This window comes from Aethalodelphis obliquidens, unplaced genomic scaffold (genome assembly GCF_003676395.1).
Source record: "Aethalodelphis obliquidens isolate GAN/ISIS:26980383/991018 unplaced genomic scaffold, ASM367639v1 scaffold46, whole genome shotgun sequence".
NCBI lineage: Eukaryota > Metazoa > Chordata > Mammalia > Artiodactyla > Delphinidae > Aethalodelphis > Aethalodelphis obliquidens.
This window is the reverse complement of record NW_020837990.1, coordinates 15,287,418-15,305,763: the sequence shown is the minus strand read 5'-3', so window position 1 is coordinate 15,305,763 and position 18,346 is coordinate 15,287,418. Positions and strand designations below refer to the sequence as shown.

The window sequence follows — 18,346 nt, the reverse complement described above, 5'->3', positions numbered from 1 at the left end:
GCTATTGTATTACAACTCATTGAAATAACATAGTCTTAGCATTCCATTCAAGCATTTTATTAATGTAGATGCCTGGGTTATATTGTTGCAGAATGTTTGTTATTGACAACTTGCTCTCTTTTTATTTGGATGGGGCAATAAATACAGGTACTTAATTTACATAAGCCTATTAAATGAAATTCTCAAGAGGAAAGAAAATAATTTTAAATGCAGTTTACAATGTGGTAACAGCTGATCCACTTACAAATAAGCTCATTTAGTGGAATTGGATTGAATGAAGAAAAAAAAACTGCATAACATTATTGTTTGTGATATATACCAAACGGTATTTATGATACTGAGCTGCATGAAGAGATTAACTGTATTCCTACTGACCCTTCTCTTCTCTTCTTACCCCTAGAGGGTACTATTCCTATTGACCCCTTCTCTTCTCTCTTCTTACCCGTAGAGGGTAAAAGAAAGAGGGTTTTTGCTTTGTTTTCCAAAATGGTTCTATCAATGTGTAATTAAAATGGCTTTCTTTTAAAAGGGAAGCGAAGAGACTGAGCTGCAGTTATTAGATGTTCTAAAAGTGTAGTTCAAGTTGCAAACCAAAGAATCCTCTCTCCCGAATGTTTGTTTCCTTTCTTGAATGAATAATTTTCAGACTTTTTTTTTCGGGGTAGAAATAAAATTAGCAAGAGAGTATGAATAGGACAACTGGATTGTTCTATTTTTAATATCTCTTCAGAAGTTTTTAAAAGTTGCTTCTGTAACGTCATAAGGATTTTGTTTCCATTGGCCATTGGGAGTTAAGAGCACAGTCATCAGAAGAGATTATTCTCACATTTTCCTCTTTGACCTTCACAAAGGTGCATTTCCTTTTTGAAAATGCACAAAGGTGCATTTTCTTTGACCTTCACAAAGGTGCATTTTCTTTCTTCAGCTAATGCGGAACATGGAGTCCATTTGTTTAAAGGGTTGCAGCCTTAGGGCACAAATATAACACATCAGCTCTTCCAGTTAATTTCTGGCAAGCTCAGGTGATGACTTTGATACGTTGGATCATGTATGGTATGGATATGGGACTTGGTTACCTTAGGAACCATCTTTTTTCTTAGGTTTCTGCTTAGGAATTGTGATTCTTAACAGGCAATTCTGCAGAAGATTTTCAGATTTGAATTTGGATGTAGAGGACTCACCCACATTCTTCAGAGAAAGAACAAGCCTAGAATTCTTCTCCCATTAATTCATTCTGCAATTGTTTTTAAAAACCTGGATATGGTTAAAATTTGTATCATCAGTTTTTCTCATCTGCAATTAAATTCTAGTTAGATTACTTCTCAACCACAAATTCTGCAGTTTCATTGTCCCAGGATCACTTTCTGCTTGCTTCTGTTCTATACATTTTATTAATCTATGGTAGTGTACTTGAGGCCACTATTCATGCACTATATTATCCTCATAACTGCTATTTTTTGTACATGTTTGTTTGGACATTACTTTTATGAAAGCAATTAATTTGACTAATCCTGTGGAGAGAACTGAATATTCTTTTTCTCATCAGTACATCATTAAAGTTGCAAATGAAAACTTTTTATAGTGACCCAGTTTGCAGTGTCTACCACCCAGTACGAGGCTGGGATCAAATCTTCTTGAGACCATTTAGAGTGTGAGGAAGATGGAGACAGACACTTGGGAATAGAAAAAGAATCCCACAGAAGAGTGGGATGGGAGGAAAGCCAAAGAGAGTATCAAGAAAGGAAGAATAATCAGTGATATCAAATTTTGCCTGACAGGTTAATTAATTTCTCCTAGATCTATCCCTTCCTTCCTGCTCACTGATGCGGCCTGAGTTAAGGTCATTTCTCTATTTTTCACTCATATGTACTCTGTCTGAAATATCCTTTTTCAGTGTCTACAACATTATGAATTCCTGTTAAACCTGTAAAACTTCAATTGTTCATTGCTTCTTTGAAACTGTTACTAGCTCCTGTTCCCTGTGATTTCTGTCTATCATGTATAGGCTTCTGTCATTGAAATTATTTACCAGGTATTAAAATCATCTCTGTGACTATTTCTCCCATTAGACTGAGCTTTTTAAGATAGGGACTGTTTTAATCAGTCTTGGACATCTAGTGCCTAACACAGTTTGGCTTTAATGGAAGCTTAAAAATAATCAAGAAAGAACTGCAAAGACTCAAAAGGGGTCATTAATTTTAGCAATGAGGCAATAATTGGTGACCTTTCCCAGAGCAATTTTAATCAAGTAGTGGAGGTGGAAGCCATATTGAAGTGGGTTGATAAATGAAGAGATAAGTGGCCACAGTTGAGGTTGACTGTAAAAGGCATGGGTGGGAGTGGAGGCCGTAGCTGGCAGGGCAAGGAATATAAGGTGCAGAGTCTTATACTGTGTGTAAGCAGTGGGAGGTGTGAAAATAATTCAAGGCCTAAGTCAAGGAGCCCTGCACCTTATGGAAGACAGTGGGGACAGTGAAGAGCAGCAGGTTCAGGAGGGGTGGGAGGGATCCAATCCAGGGTATGGGGGAGAGGTGAGCTTTGGGAGTGACAAGCTGTCCACATTCCCTTGAGAACGAAATGAAGAAAAGTTTAAATAATTGACTCAGAAGTGAATTTAGGGAGAGAATCCTTTATTTTTTTAAACAGGTTTAATTCACTTTACTTTTCTGGTATAAAAGCTATGTGGTGACCACAGTTGGAGCCTGGGTCCTCTGCAGGGAGATTCTAGTTTGGGTCTTTTTGAGATGGTCAGTGAATTCCTGATAGGGAGACTTGGTGAAAGTGGTCTGTCTCTGTAGAGGCTTAGGGATACAGCTGTAGGTTTGGAGATGACATCAAAAGCAACTTTGGTGGAGTTGCCAGGGAGCATTCTAGCCATCCTCAGTACCGTCTGCAGCAGCTTCTTGGGTATAGGGGCCTAGATGATGCCAGTGCCCCTGGGGGTGAGGATGAGAAGCACCTGCGTAGAGCCACAGCGGATAGTCACCTTGCAAGGGACGGTTAGGGCTTGCTGATCTTGTGTCCCCAGTAGCCTCGTCACACGGGGTGATGAAGAGCCTGGCCTGGATGATAGCCCTGAGGATGGCAGTGGCTACCTCCATGGAGTGCTTAACACCCAGACCAGCAGGTCTGTAGTAAACCTCGGTGGTGACAAATGCCTTAAACCTGGTCCACTGGCCAGCACAGGTCTGCTTTTGCATGGGCATAATCTTCAAAACCTTGAGGGACATACCTGAAAAAAGTCAGTGATCTCAGATTCTGTAAAGGGCAAGGAGAAGAAAGAGATCTCCTCCAGGGACTTTACTTCATATCCTTGACCAGGCAGCTCAGTTTGGTGACAGGGACCCACTTCTTGTCCTTTGCCATGCCTCCACGGAGCCCTTTCCGTAGCACCTGCCCATGATCCACTGTTATGTGTTCTCTCGGAGAAGAAACGCAGAATTCTTCAAATCAGGTGCTTTCTCCTCTTGTACCTTAAATCGGAGCCAAAGTTGAGTATACACCAGCAGCATAGGCTTGGTAGCAGTTGCTTTTTACTGTGTTTAGGTAGTTTGAACTGATGAGCAGAACAAAGAAGGAAATGTCATCTGTGTATTGTTTCATTCTGGTTTTTGTGAATGTCCTTATTCATTTCAGACTAATATTATAGGTATATCTGGGAGATAGCGCTTAAAATACTCGTGAAAAATATATGTGCAAGTTGATATTTTATACTACTGTATCATTCAGTTTCAAAGAAGAAGCTCTAGTCATTTGAAGATGCAATTGAGCAGGCACAATCTGTTCAAATATTCAAAATTAGATGTATTTTATAAGCTTTGAAAAGATCTTTTCAGTAAAATGACGTCATTTTTTGCTGGCTCCTATAAAATTGGCTTGTCCTTTGTCAGCAGAATGACTGGAGTTCTGCTTCCTGTTTATAAAGCTAAACTTTTTTATCCTGAAAATTGTATTGCCAGGCATAGCCTGTAGGATACTTTTCATTGCAAGAAACAGGAAACACAACCAGAAATGGCTTAAAAAATGAGAAGAATTCTTAATTACATAATGAGAAACCTGGATGAAAGACAGTTCTATTGTCAGTTAATTCAACAAAGTTTTCAAAATCAAGGTTCTTTTCATCTTTCTGCTCTTAGTTAATATTGGGTTGACTTTTGTCCTCAGACTTGTCCCCTAATGATTAAAAAGACACTGTTACTCCAGACCAGTTAAATGAGAATCACTGTGGGGAAGTGAGGAAGTCCAGTCATTAGTCCATTTAAAAGTTCCCAGATAATTCTATCCTGCAGCTTGCTAGGACCCAGAACAGAGTTACACCAAATAAGGTTAACCCTGGGGATTATAATCCCAGCTACTGTGAAGTATATGGCCATTTGATAGCTGAAGAAAACAGGAGTTCTTTTAGCAAGGAATAATGGAGAAGAATTAGACCAATATTATCTGCCATGCTACAGATGATTTATTTAAAGTGTAAAAAACAAATAATATATTTTGAATTCATGTTTGATCATTATTATCACTTAAAAAAGCTATGTAAATTGTTCCTACCCCTTGCCTTAGAGACAAATCTTCAGATAGACATTTTATTAACCCAGTGAACTACAAAGAAAATGTTTCAGCTAGGAAGGAAGCAGGAGTATTAAAGCATACTTTCTGGCATTTGGTGTTTAGATAAATATCCATCTTTTAAGTAAATATAAAGTAATGATCTATGTTGCCTTATCTAAGGATTGTAGTCGACTCTTGATCAATCAGAATTGAGTCTCTTCTTCATGGGTTATATAACGTGTGCTCTTTGTTGTGGCTCTCTTGTTTTTTAATTTTCAGATGCATTCTACCTCTGCCAACATGTGCCAGAACAGAATTTGTTATTATCCCTTCTAAACTTTGTGTTGCTTAATGACGTTACCATTTTCCAGCCAAGACATTTCACTTGTATTCGTATAGCATCTCTGGCAAGCATGTTTTCTCTTCTTTCTTGCTCACAGACATTCTGCCACTTGAGAGTCTCCTTTGCTTTTGACTCTGAAATACCATCTTAAAAGGTCCTCACTCTCCTTCCCTTTGCTCCCCATGTTTTTCAGTCTCTCTGTTTTAGTCTATCCATAATAGTGCTTCTGGAGTTATCATCCTAAAATTTAGATTGGATCATGTTTTTACATTGCCCTATCTACCACTTATCTACAGAATAAAAATTCAGTGTGTTAGATTGTCTTTTCCAAGATAGTCATAAAAATATTTCCCATTTCACACACTCTGCTTTATACTGTGACGTTGATACTCCTCCCATGAAGAGGTGGGGTCTGTGTCCCTTCACTAGAATCTGGGCAGGCTTCTGACTGTGGTGGAAGAGACACTAATGTGACCACCTAGACTAGGTCATAAAGAGTGATAGGGCTTCTGCCTGTACCTTTGGGATACTTAGTATTGGAACCGAAGTCACCATGATGTGAGTGAGAGCCCAGCCAAAACCTTCCCTGCAGCCCTTGCTAAGCTTCCAGCTCCCACCATCTTCCTGCCCTGTGAGTGATCTTAGAAGTGGATCCTTCCCCCAGTTAAGCCACCCAAGCTGACCTTTGTGGAGCAGGACTGAGCCATCTCTGCCAAGTTTGCCTATATTGGAAAATCATGGGGGAAAAAAAAAAGGTTACTTGCATTTAAAGTGACTAGATTTTTCTTTTTAAAATCAGCTTTGATGAAGTATAAGGTACATAAATTTCAATAATGTTCAGTATACAATTCAATGAATTTTGACAAATTTTTGCAGTCTTTTCACAGTAACACAATCAAAATAGAACAGTTACATCACTTTACAAAGTTCTCTTGTATACCTTTGCATTCAGTCTTCTGTCACTATCCTTAGTCCCTGGTAACCGCTGATCTGCTTTCTATTATTAGAGTTTTGCCTTTTGCAGAATGGAAAATTTGTTTCTGTGCTAGTTTTTGGCTGTTATAAATATACCTGTTATGAATAGTCAAGTATAAGTCTTTTTGTAGACCTCAGTTTTCACTAGTAAAGAGTGGAATTGCTGGGTTATATGGTAGTACATGCTTAATTTTTTTAACTGCCTGTTTTCCAAAGTAGTTTTTCCAGCAATGTATGAGAGTTTTAGTTGCCCTGTGTTTTTGCTAGTTCTTGCTGTCTTTTTTTTTTTTTTAAGTTCAGCCATTCTCATGGGTGTAAAGGCATCTTATTGCTGTTTCAATTTGCATAGCCCTAATGACTAGTCGTGTTGACATCCTTTGTGTGTTTGCTATTTCTATATCTTATTTGATAAAGTATCTATTCAAGTCATTCTGCCATGTAAAAAAAGATTGGATTGTTTATCTCTTTAATACTTAGTTTTAAGATTTTTTATATATTTGGGATATGTTTCCTATCAGATATATAGTTTGTAAATATTTCCTCCTGTTCTGTGGGTTGTCTTTTCACTTTCTTGATGGTGTCCTTTGAAGCACAAAGTTTATAATTTTCGTCAAAGTACATTTTATCAGTTTTTTATTTTGTGGTTCATGTCTTTTGTGTTTTATCTAAAAAAACAAACAAACAAACAAAAACTTTGCCTAAACAAGGTCACAAAGATTTTTCTTCTGTGTTTTCTTCTAGAAGCTTTATATTTTTAGCTCTTGCATCTAGGGGTATGACCCATTTTGAGTTAATTTTTGCATATGGTGTGGGGGAAGTTTCAAAGTTCATTTGTATATTTTCAACAACATTTGTTAAAAAGACCATCTTTTTCTCATTGAAATATCTTGGCACCTTTCTTGAAAATCAGTTGACCATATTCATATGGGTTTGTTTCTGGAGTATGTGTTCTGTTCCCTTGATTATCTGTCTATCCTTGTGCCAATATTATACTCTCTTGATTACTGTAGCTTTATAGTCAACCTTGAAATCAATTAGTGTTAAGTTTTCCAACATTTGTTCTTTTTTCAAAGATGTTCTAACTGTTCCAGGTTCTTTGCATTTCCATATAGATTTTATAATAAGCTTTTAATTACTATGAAAAGGTTTGCTAGAATGGGGATTGGATTGAATATTGATTAATTTACTGACAGTAACATCTTTAAAATAGTATTTTTTCTCATTTTGCATATCCATTTACTTAGTTCTTTTAGCAGTGTTTAGTAGTTTTCAGTGTATAAGTTTTGCACACGTTTTGTTAAATTTATTCTTTGCACTAATGGTGGCATTCCAGATAGGGTTCAGTTACTAAAGAACACTCAAAGGGTCCAGAATTAGAAATTTATTGCAGGGAAAGGATTCAGTATAGCAACAGGATTAGAACATGAAGGATATGTGTTGCAGCCAGAGGTTCCCTCACTGCAAGAGCTTTAGAAGGGCTAGGCATGACCCCTGACTGTCCTCTTTGTTGATCATATGGACACACTTTTTCTCTCAGATCAGGTGCCACTGATGTGTGCACAGAACCATGTAGCCCCTAATAGAGTCTAGGCTGGTACTCCTTATACTCTGCTGGTCATGTAGGCATAGTCTTTCTCATAACCAGCCCCAAAGGTAGAGCCCTCTGTGGTGTTTCACTAAGACCAGATGCAAATCATCAAATCTCACTTATCCATAAACATTGTTGACAGTCTGATACAAACTACCCTGAAACTTACCTTAAACCCATCAGTACAAAGCAACACTATCAAGCCATACATTTCATGTCTTGACAGGGATCAGCACCATACAGGTATATTTTTACTTTAGCAGAACAACTCGGGCTAATTCCAGGTGTGCTGCAGTTGACTCACATCCCTAAATTTCTCTTTGGTCCTGTTATAATTGGTATTTAAAAAAATTTCTATTTCCAATGTGTATTGCTTTTATATGTAAATAAAACATGCTTTTTGTATATTGACCTTATATCCTGTGACCTTGCTAACTCACTTATTACTTTTAGTAGCTTTTTGTAGATTTCCTAGGAATTTTTACATTGAAAGTCTTGCAGTCTTTGAATAAGGGTAGTGTTTCTTCATTCTTACCAATCTGCTTTTATTTCTTTTTCTTGCCTTGTTGCATTGGCTAAGAACTCTAGTACAACGTTGACTAAAAGTGATGACAGCATTCTTTCTGATTTTAGAGATAAAACATTCAGTATCTCAGCATTAAGTAGGATGTCGTCTCTAGGATTTTTATAGATATTATTTATCAAGTTGAAGGATTTCCTTTTCCTTTTATTCCCAGTTTTTATCATGAATGGATATTGAATTTTGTCAAATACCTTTTTTGCTTTCATTAAGACAATCATTTGGTTCCTTTGGTGGTGGCAGGGGTATGTTAGTCTGTTAATATGGTGAACTTGTATTGATTTTTGAATGTTAAACCAGCTTTACATTCCTGGAATAGATCTCTCATGACCATGATTCTTTTTATATATTGCTTCGTTCAATTTGCAAATATCCTGTTAAGGATTTTTAGTTCTGGGTTTATGAGAAACATTGGTCTTTAGTTTTCTTTTTTTGTAATACCTTGGTCTAATTTGGGTATTAGGGTAATGCTTGACTCACAGAATGATTTGGAGCCTGTTTCTTCTTCCGTATTTTGCACAAGTTTATGCAGCATTGTTATCTATTTCTTACATGTTTGGTATAACTCACCAGTGAAGCCATCTGGACTTACGAATTTTCTTTGTGGGTAGGTTTTTAAACTACGAATTCTTTTTCTCTAATAAATATAGGACTATTCAGTTTATCTGTTTTTTTCTTGGATGACCTTCAGTAGTTTGTATCTTTCAAGAAATTTGTCCATTCCATTTAAGTTACTGAATTTGTTGATATAGAATTCTTAGTAATATTGTCTTAGTCTTTTAATGTCTGTATGATTTGTAGTGATGTTCTCTCTTTCATTCTTGATATTGTGAATTGTGTTTACTCTCTTTTCTCCTTGTCAATTTTACTGACCTTTCAAAGAGCTTGTTTTGGGTTTATTGATTTTCAATAAAGACATTGTTTTTATGTTTTTTGTTTTATGATGGCAGAACTATCCTTATTCCTCATAACCTTTATAGTACAGATCCCTTCTGTTCTAATTGAATGTGTACTTGTGTTTTACCCCTTCACCTCCCAGGTGAATATGCTTTTTGGGACAACTGTTGTTATTCATCTTTGTCATTTTGACAGAATCTTAATTTAAATTGGACTCAGTAATAGAGAATAAAGATCTTGGAAGTTAGCATAAGTTGATTTAGTGTTCTGGTAACTGCCTCATACAGAATTCAATAGTAAGTTAAAACAAAAAGGCATAGAGAGAATTCTCATTATTTGGATGGAAAATTTAGCCTTTTTTAAATAAAAAATTGTCTCTATAATGTGTTCTAAATATTTACATTTTTATTATGATTCACATGCTTTAGGTAATTCTGGTCTCATTTTCTTTTGGTATATAAAAGGGGAAGGGCTCTTTTAGTACATTTATCTGATTTAGAGCTTTCTTTTAACCTCACTTCAAGTCTTTCTTGCATGCTGCAGTGGAGATGAATGCAAAGGAATCCATACTAGGATTTAACAGAATAAACAAATGATTTCTATTATGAAAAGAGCCACTCTAGGAAATAAAGCTCTATCTAGTAAATATGGGCTTACTTAGTACATTTAGCATGTGACTGGAGTTACCACAATTTTGTTTATAAAATCTTTCAGAATTTCATCTATCATATAATTTGTAAAGAGAGTTGTATCATTATCACAGCAGCTCAAATTCTGGAATACTTCCATTGTGCTTGGCCAACAGCGAGTAACAGAACAGTGGTTATTTGCTGACCTTTTCAGATATTTTTAGATGAAGAAAGGTGTAAATAAATAAAGCAATTCTTTGATTCCTGATAAATGGCCTGGAGGCTGATCTTGTGCAGTTTACTGTACCTTTATCTGCTTGCTCAGCCACTCCTTAATAAAGATCCCAAGGGAGCAGACTGAGGCTACATCCTTCCTCTTACCCATGCTAGAAATCTTAGCAACTTCATCTTTGAACTGATCCCTAAAATTGTTATTTCTTTCAATTTTTCTAAACAGTTTTTCTTGACTCCCTCCTTCCAGCTCTCATTTCCATCTGATATATTTTAATATATTGATGTCATTTTAATCTTGCTAAAAACATTGCAATTATATCATTCTTTTGCCCCCAAACTTTCACAGAATAAAATACTCTAAACTCTTCATCCCCAGTAAATGATTTACTTGGTTTCACTGCCTTGGGACATGGACTCATCCTCAGTTATTCACCATTTCATTCTCAATTTTTAAAAATATTTTAGTAATATTTTAAAACACGCATGAAATTTCCCATCTTAACTGCTTTCAAGTATACAGTTCAGTATTGTTAAGTATATTCACACTGTTGTGCAACCAGTCTCCAAAACTTTTTCATATTGCAAAACTGAAACTATTTATTAAATAGTAACACCACTTTTTCTCATCCCTCCAGCCCTTGGCAACCATCATTATACTTTGTTTCTATGAATTTGACTAATCTAGATTTCTCATATAAGTAGAATAATACAGTATTTGTCTTTTTGAGACTGGCTTATTTCACTTAGCATAATGTCTTTAAATTCATCCATGTTGAAGCATGTGTCAAAGTTTCCTTCCTTTTTAAGGCTGAATATCAGATCCCTTTTTAAGAGCAGGATTTTTTATGGGAAGGGGATTGAAGATGTTAGAATATTAAATATGTGAGAAGAATTACTATAGTTAGAAGGTAGGCTGGTGGGGGGAACATTGTGGGGCTTCTGAAAGTTTCAACTTTGCTTACCCTACTTGTGTAGGGTAGCAGAATATGCCACCCCCAAATATTCCACTGGGGCATAAGGATTATTCTGAGTCAAAGGCACATAAACAGCAGATGCAAGAAGGCCATTCTGACCTTTCTTTTTCTTCTTGAAAGCAAGAGGTAAACTCTCATGTAAAAGGTGCCTTCTGGGTACCAGGTGAAAGGAAAACATTCTTACTACTAGAGATGGGGAATAGAAGCTGGGAACAATCTGTACAAACAAACCTTGTTACTAATCCTTATCTTCCTAGTCACTTTTCCACAATTAACTGCTCTAGCCCAAACCCTTTGTCTTGTTACGTCTTCACAATTTACGCCTCTTTATCCAACCACACATATAAGCTTTTGGCCCTAACTGCTTCTTTGGGTCTTTATTTTCCTTATGAAGGCTTTCAGATACACAAAAAAATTACTAAATAAAATTTGTGTGCTTCTCTCCTGTGTCTTGTGTCAGTCTAATTCTTAGGCCCATCTGGGAGAGGGTAGAGGAGAAATTTTATCACCCCCTCTCCCCCCAGTCTTGTTTCCCATTAACTGAGTTTCCTGTAGGTATTAGTAGTGCCTGGGTTTTTGTAATTTTTTTAATTTAAGTAAAATCCCATCTCAGACCAAGTTTATTTCTAATTAATAGACATACTGATTCAATAATGTATCTGCTGTCTTAGGAATCACCTTTTCTTTGCAGTCTTTGCGATACATGTTTTTTGTTTTTGTTCTTTCACTGAAGATCTGCTAAAATTAATGTTAATGTCTTTTTGGACTCATGATAACCCAGATGACCTGAAAAATAAGTTGTTTCTTTGGAGTTCTCTTAGTCATTGGTAAGTGTGTGCATGACAAAGTTTACTTTTCTTGTTATATAATAAAACAGTCTTCAATGTAAAAAAGTTCAGTTCAGTTTGGACAGAAATTTTTTTTTCTACTTACTGTGTAGCAAATATGATAGTCTTCTGAAAGGATTAGTTCTTGGCCTCCTTGAACCAGAACCACCTAAGAAGTTTTTTGGGACAAATCTGATCACTTTATACCTCCAGAGTATGCCCCTGTCTTTTCCTATATGTGAATTCCAGAATCTTCAGCTACTAAGTGTTTTACAGTCTGGTGCAAAACTAAGTCCATGTCCTATTTCTTGTCAGACTCCAATTCTCTCCCTTCTCACTTTCATCCCTGCCTTCATCTCAATGAAATGACTTAGAATTCTCCAAATGTGGCATACCTTTTCCTTGGCCTAGCAAATAAGATTCTCCCTGCTTGGGATACCCAATTCTTGTTTCTCTGTATCTGGTGAAATCTCCCTGTTTGATGGAAGCCTTTGTCTGCCAGGGTTTCCTTTTTTTTTTTAAATGAATGAATGAATTAATTAATTAAGCTGCATTGACCCTTCGTTTCTGCACACGGGCTTTCTCTGGTTGCGGCGAGCGGGGGCTACTCTTTATTGCAATGCACGGGCTTCTCATTGCGGTGGCTTCTGTTATGGAGCATGGGCTCTAGGCGCATGGGCTTCAGTAGTTGTGACGCATGGGCTTAGTTGCTCCGCGGCATGTGGGATCTTCCCTCACCAGGGCTTGAACCCGTGTCCCTTGCATTGGCAGGCGAATTCTTAACGACTGTGCCACCAGGGAAGTCTCTCTGCCTGGGTTTCTTATCTGAACCTCAGAACTCAGTGATTTGAATGACTGTTTCTCAGTTTTTTTAAAGATGGTGTATGAAAAAAAATAAAGATGATGTATGAATATTATCATTCTAGACGTATAAGAACAAAGTTAATTTATTACCTTCAATGGATACTTTAGGGCATTAGGAATTAATTTTCTTTTGAGATCCCTACTAAAAAAGATGTAGTCTGAGTTTGTTTCCTTCTATTGCCCTTGCACAAATTTTGTACTCCTTTGGAACATTTGTCATATTAGAATTATTTGTTTGTATATTATATATTATTTTTTGTCAGCTTTTCCATTTAGGCTGGACATCTAGAGAACAGTCTGTCTTATTTATTCTCACACCCCAGTACGTGGCACCATGCCTGATATAGTGTTGATGTTCAATAAATTTTAGTGAATATAGATAGATACAGATGCTGAGGATTATATTGACTTCCTTAAAGTAGTTTAGCTTCATTTTTTTTAGCATGACTATACTCCACGTTCTTCATTCCCTTTTCAAACTTATTTTTCTATTTGCTTTCTTTCTTAAATGAGCACCTTAATATTTGCTACCCTATTCTCTACTTGTCTATATATCACACTTCAGCAATTTTCTTGTTCCTTGTGGATGCTCTGCCTGCTTAAATAGAGCGAAGTGCTATTGGTATGGATTTTTGGAATCTCTAGTGTCAGATTTATAAGAAATTAAACTCATTGATTAATTGACAGCTACACGGAAAATTGTATGAGATGATGCTTTTGCCTAATTTTATTTGAATAATAATGTTGCTTTTGTAGTATTTATAATTTGTGTTATCTATTTCCATTTTCTCTGTTGATAATTTTCACTATACATTATTATACTTACCCTTTGAGTGTTTGCTCTATGAATTGATTTCTCATCCAGATGGTAATTTCCCTCCATTCTTTTTGCACCCCTATCTGTCCAGTATGTAGAGATGGAAATAGATACTGGTTGTTATTTGATGTCATTTTGTCAAGTATATGCTACGTTCATCAAGAACAAAAGAGTTAATCCTTCGAATTGGCAGAACCACAGACAATGCTGAGGTATCAATTCTCTCTCAGACTCTGGAGGATAATGACAGTACAGCTTCTCTTCATGGAAAAGACCCTGTAGTTGTTAGATTATGGACTTTGGAATGTCAGAATGGGTTCTTTGCCAGAGTGTGATTGTTTCAGTTTTTGTCAAGCAAATATTAAACTAGACCATAGTTTTCTAACAATATTAGAATAAAACAAAAAATTTGTCTTCATGTCTCCTTACCTGCCTAGCCTATGAAGATTGATAGGACGCATTCACTATTTTGTTAACTGCTGTAGAATCAGCAGTAGGTTTCTGTTGTGTTGTGTTGTCTTTCTCCTCTCCTTAAAGCTTGAGATAAGTGTGCTTTTTTGAGGTTGATTAGAAATATGTTTTCAAAGTGTCTGAATTGGTGAAATGTTAAACCATTCCAAGATTGGAAGTAGCTTGGCATGTTTGGAGAAAACCACATCGCTAGTGGATTAAGATGTCAGAAGACCTGTGAATCCTGACTATATTCTGTTCTGTTTCCTGAATTTGTTGTTAACTTCTTATAGCCTCAGTTTTCTCTTGTTGTGAAAATCAAATGAAAACATACACAGTAATATTTATATAGACTGTATGGAACAAATGTGAAGTGACATTACTTTCTGTGTTTGGTTGATAGGGTATTATTAAGCCAGCTCCCATTTTCTCCTGCTTGAATACATTCTCCATATTCTTCTTGCCCCGTTATAATGCATCCAACCTTGAAAACCCTCTTCCTCATGAAAAATTTGAGTATTTTTTAAAATGTGCTAGACACTGATAAATAAAAACATAACTAGTAAATAGCAAAGTTAGAATTCAAATCCAGGTCCTTTTTACCCCTGAGCTTGTGCCATTAACCAATACATGCTATCAACTATCAACATTCTTTTATCGTCATTAATGTTAGAATGGTGATCTTGAGAATCTTATTATTCAAAGATAACTGTTAATTAAAAGGGAGCTATAGGAAGCTTGACAAAGAAAATTATAGAAATTCTCAACATGACACTGTTCTAGTAGGTGTATTTGTAGTCAAAACAAACAAATAAAAAAATAGAATCAGTGTGAACTGAGTACTGTGTGGCCTATTGTGGCTCATGAAGTGGAACCCATCACTTCTCTGTTCAGAAAACGCAGAAATGTGTGTGGGTAAGTCTGGAACATCCAAATAATCGTGCATTAATGTGATTTAAAATTTACTAAATGCAATAATACTGTTACTCGAAAGATGCCAGGTTTTTTTTTTTAATTCTTTAAAGCAATCTTTCAAAATTTTTTTGAATTTTATTTATTTTTTTATACAGCAGGTTCTTATTAGTTATCCATTTTATACATATTAGTGTATATATGCCAATCCCAACCTCCCAATTCATCACATTTCATCATTTGAATTTCTTTCAAATTTTTATTAATCCATTTTTATTTATGTACCAGAAGAAGTATCTGATTTCTTGTACAAAGTTTATGTTTACAAGACAGCAGCATTTTATTTCTCTTCAGGGAGATGTCATTCTCTCAAGTCTGGTTCTGTATTGCTTAGAATAAGTTGTTTTTCTTTTGTAATTTTCTGAAACCTTACGAGATTTTTAAAAAGATAATTAAAAGATCCCTAGAGTTAGTTGCTTACATTGCATGGAAAGAGACAGGTATGTGCTTTTAATTTTTATATGTGCACGTTAGTGAAAATTACCCCTCCCCCCTCATTAACAAGGTGAATTTTTGAATGAGAAAGTGCTAACTTAGGATACTTGTTTCATGAATTTATCTTTCCAGGCTTGAAATTTAATTATATCACTCCCTCAGATTTAGATATAAATACAGCTCCTAAGTACTGTCAGCAGAAGCTACCTATAAAACTGATGTCCGTATAATTTTTATAAATCCAAATTTTAAGAAAAAGTAAAAAATATAGTTCTTAGAAAAGCCAATCAGATTTAAATTTATTCTATAGAACTGATACTCTGCTATTACAGACACATGCGGTCTCCACCAACCTTTTCTTTTTCTTTTGGCTGTTTATTTCAGTTTCCTCTGCTTTTTCTTTCTTTCTTTTCAAACAAATGAGTCTTTGCCAGCAGCATTCTTTCAATCTATCCAATTTGCTTCAATATTGAAAGTTTTTCTGCTTCCTTTGTTACTCAGGGTGATTTCCATCCAGATGAATAATATTACCCAGGAGCAGTATTTTAGAACCTTTAAGGATCTGTTTTTCTTTATCATTGCCGTTCACATTATATCTGTGAGGCATATATTATGTAAATAAAAGTTATATTTTGAAGTCATATAAAATATACTTAATATATATTTTTATATACTCATTCTTTTATATTTTTAGGTAAGTAAATTTCAGATATTAATTTCAGCAGAAAGTTTTTGATTTCAAATGATCTTTTGCTTATAAAGTAATTTCTAGGTAATAGAAACTGAGAGATAAAGCAAATGCTCATGTGTTGGAAATAAATATCTTTGGTTGTTGCCCCTGGACTGTGTTTTCCTTTTGCTAACCTGTGAGGATCACATGAAATAATTGCATTTGGGGGATATTTTCTCACTTTTGAGTTCTGTAGCTTCTCATCTCTTTTTAGAGTAAGGCATTGCTAATGGGTCTCTTTTCAAGGCAATTTCTATCTTTTCTCACTTGTGAGCCTTTTTTTTTTGCCTGCTTTACCACAGAATTGAATCAAACTCTCACAGTTAATTCAGTAGGCATTTATTGAGGGCATTGTGTGTTGTGTTAAGTCCAAGTACATCAAATAAATAAAAATGAAATCAAATTAGCGAGCTGTTCTAAGGCAGTGCATTAGTTTTCTATTGCTGCATAACAAATTTCCACAAATTTAGCAGCTTAAAACAATATACATTTATTATCTCGTGTGTTTTTGTGGCTCTGGAGTCTGGGCACAGTTTAGCTGGTTCTCTGCTCAGGGTCTCACAAGGCTGCAGTCAAGGTATTGGCCAGTCTACATTCTCATCTAGGGACCTGAATGGAGAAGAATCCTATTCTGGGCTCATTCAAGTTGTTGGCAGAATTTCTTTGGCAGCTGTATGATGTAGGCCCCAGATTTTGGTTGGCCATTGGCTGGGTGGTGATCACCCTTAGTTCCTAGAGGCTGCCCACAGCTCCTTCCATGTGGGCTTCTCCAGTGTGGCTGCTTACCTCATTAAGCCTGCAAGGGGAGTTGTAGCTCCAGTCTGCTGGTAAGATGGAGGCTTATATAATGTAACACAATCATAGGAGTGATATCTCCTTACCTTTGCCATATTCTGTTGACTAGAAGAAAGTCATAGGTCCTGCTTACGCTGAAGGAGACGGGATTACACAAAGGCATGAACACCAGAAGGTGGGATCATGGAGAGTCACTTTTGGATCATTCTGCCACAGGCAAGATGGAAATAAATGGGTGATAAGTAAACCTTGAGTAATTAAAAATGGTACATTTTATTGCTTATATATATTATGTTCATGCTGGGATTAGATTAGACAGTGTTGAAGCTGGGCCATTACTGTGATTGGCACTTTGTTGAAGCATGGTTTCTACTTTGACGAGACTGTATGCAAGCTAAGGATGAGGTCTATCTCACGAAGCCCTGTAGTCTGTGTGCCCTAGCATTCCAAAGACATACCTACATATATTTGAGCCTCCATAGTAGAGGCCAGCATTTCTTTCTCTCCACATTTTATTCATTAAGATTTCAGAATTGTCATCAAACTTTTAATATAGTTAGTTGCTTTTGTTTAAAGTAGCAAACAATGCAGACATAAATGATAAGTTTCTTATTAGGCTGAATAAAAATCTCATTAAAATAATCATTTAGACATATATAGGGGATAATTTTTTTTAGATTTATATGTTCTCGGAAAGCAGCAATATGTTATATTTTTAGATTTCATAATAACGTTAGGGTTTCTTTTTTTGCTTCAACTTATTCAGCTGTTTAAACAGGTAATGAGATTAGTTCCATTGAATTTTTTCACCTTTTCTTATTTTTCCTCCTACTTAATATTAGGCTTTGTTTTACATTGCTCAGTTGATATCATGAATTTAATGACTTAGAACAGTGGCCTTTAATTTTGGCTATAGATTAAAATAAAAGATATCAAATTTCTCAGTGTCCTGCCTCTGCAACCTCAGTTTATTTATGCCAATATGAGCTGCTTTAATTTTAAAGTTTTCTGGATTAAATTCACATTTTAAAAATATTTTTATTCTTGGGAAATATACCAATTTAATAGTGAAAGTTAATATTTGTAGATATTATTGAAAGTTAAATATGTAGAATAAATCATAGTCTTTTAAAAATGTTTATACATTTTTCTTTTTTTTTTAAATTGAAGTATACTTGATAAGAATTCTGTTTATACATAAAAAAAAACTTTTTTATTAAGAAGAACTGCAGGGCTTCCCCGGTGGCGCAGTGGTTGAGAGTCTGCCTGCCAATGCAGGGGACACGGGTTCGTGCCCCAGTCCGGGAAGATCCCACATGCCGCAGAGCGGCTAGGCCCGTGAGCCATGGCCACTGAGCCTGCGCGTCCGGAGCCTGTGCTCCGCAACGGGAGAGGTCACAACAGTGAGAGGCCCGTGCACTGCAAAAAAAAAAAGAAAAAGAAAAAGAAGAACTGCAACAACAAGAAAAAGTGGGTGGAAGGGACTTGAATAGATATATCTTTTCCCCTGGCTGTATTCTTTTGATCTTGTTTTATAACATGAGTTATGAGAGCAGTGATGACAACCTATGTGGAGAAGAGTAGGATGTACTGTACCCAGTTGCATTTATAGATGATTTGTAAGTTTGGCTTGGAGGGCTGGTGTGTGTGTGTGTGTGTGTGTGTGTGTGTGTGTGTGTGTGTGTGTG

At 36.0% G+C, this 18,346-nt stretch overlaps 1 protein-coding gene and 1 pseudogene across 2 annotated transcripts in view; one reads left to right on the top strand and one right to left on the bottom strand.

Moving 5' to 3' along the window:
* Nucleotides 1-18,346, top strand: part of DDX10 (DEAD-box helicase 10) — a 296,714-nt gene that overhangs the window by 138,315 nt on the left and 140,053 nt on the right. Inside the window, exon 14 of one of the 2 annotated variants that reach the window (XM_027082373.1) lies at nt 16,768-16,926. The exons of the other annotated variant lie outside the window; for it this stretch is intronic. Within the exon in view, the coding sequence (XP_026938174.1) occupies nt 16,768-16,911 (144 nt within the window). The 3' untranslated portion in view covers nt 16,912-16,926. Of the gene's footprint in view, nt 1-16,767; nt 16,927-18,346 lie in introns of those variants that run through there. 2 annotated transcript variants of the gene reach the window in all.
* On the bottom strand, nt 868-3,517 carry LOC113607188 (40S ribosomal protein S2 pseudogene; annotated as a pseudogene).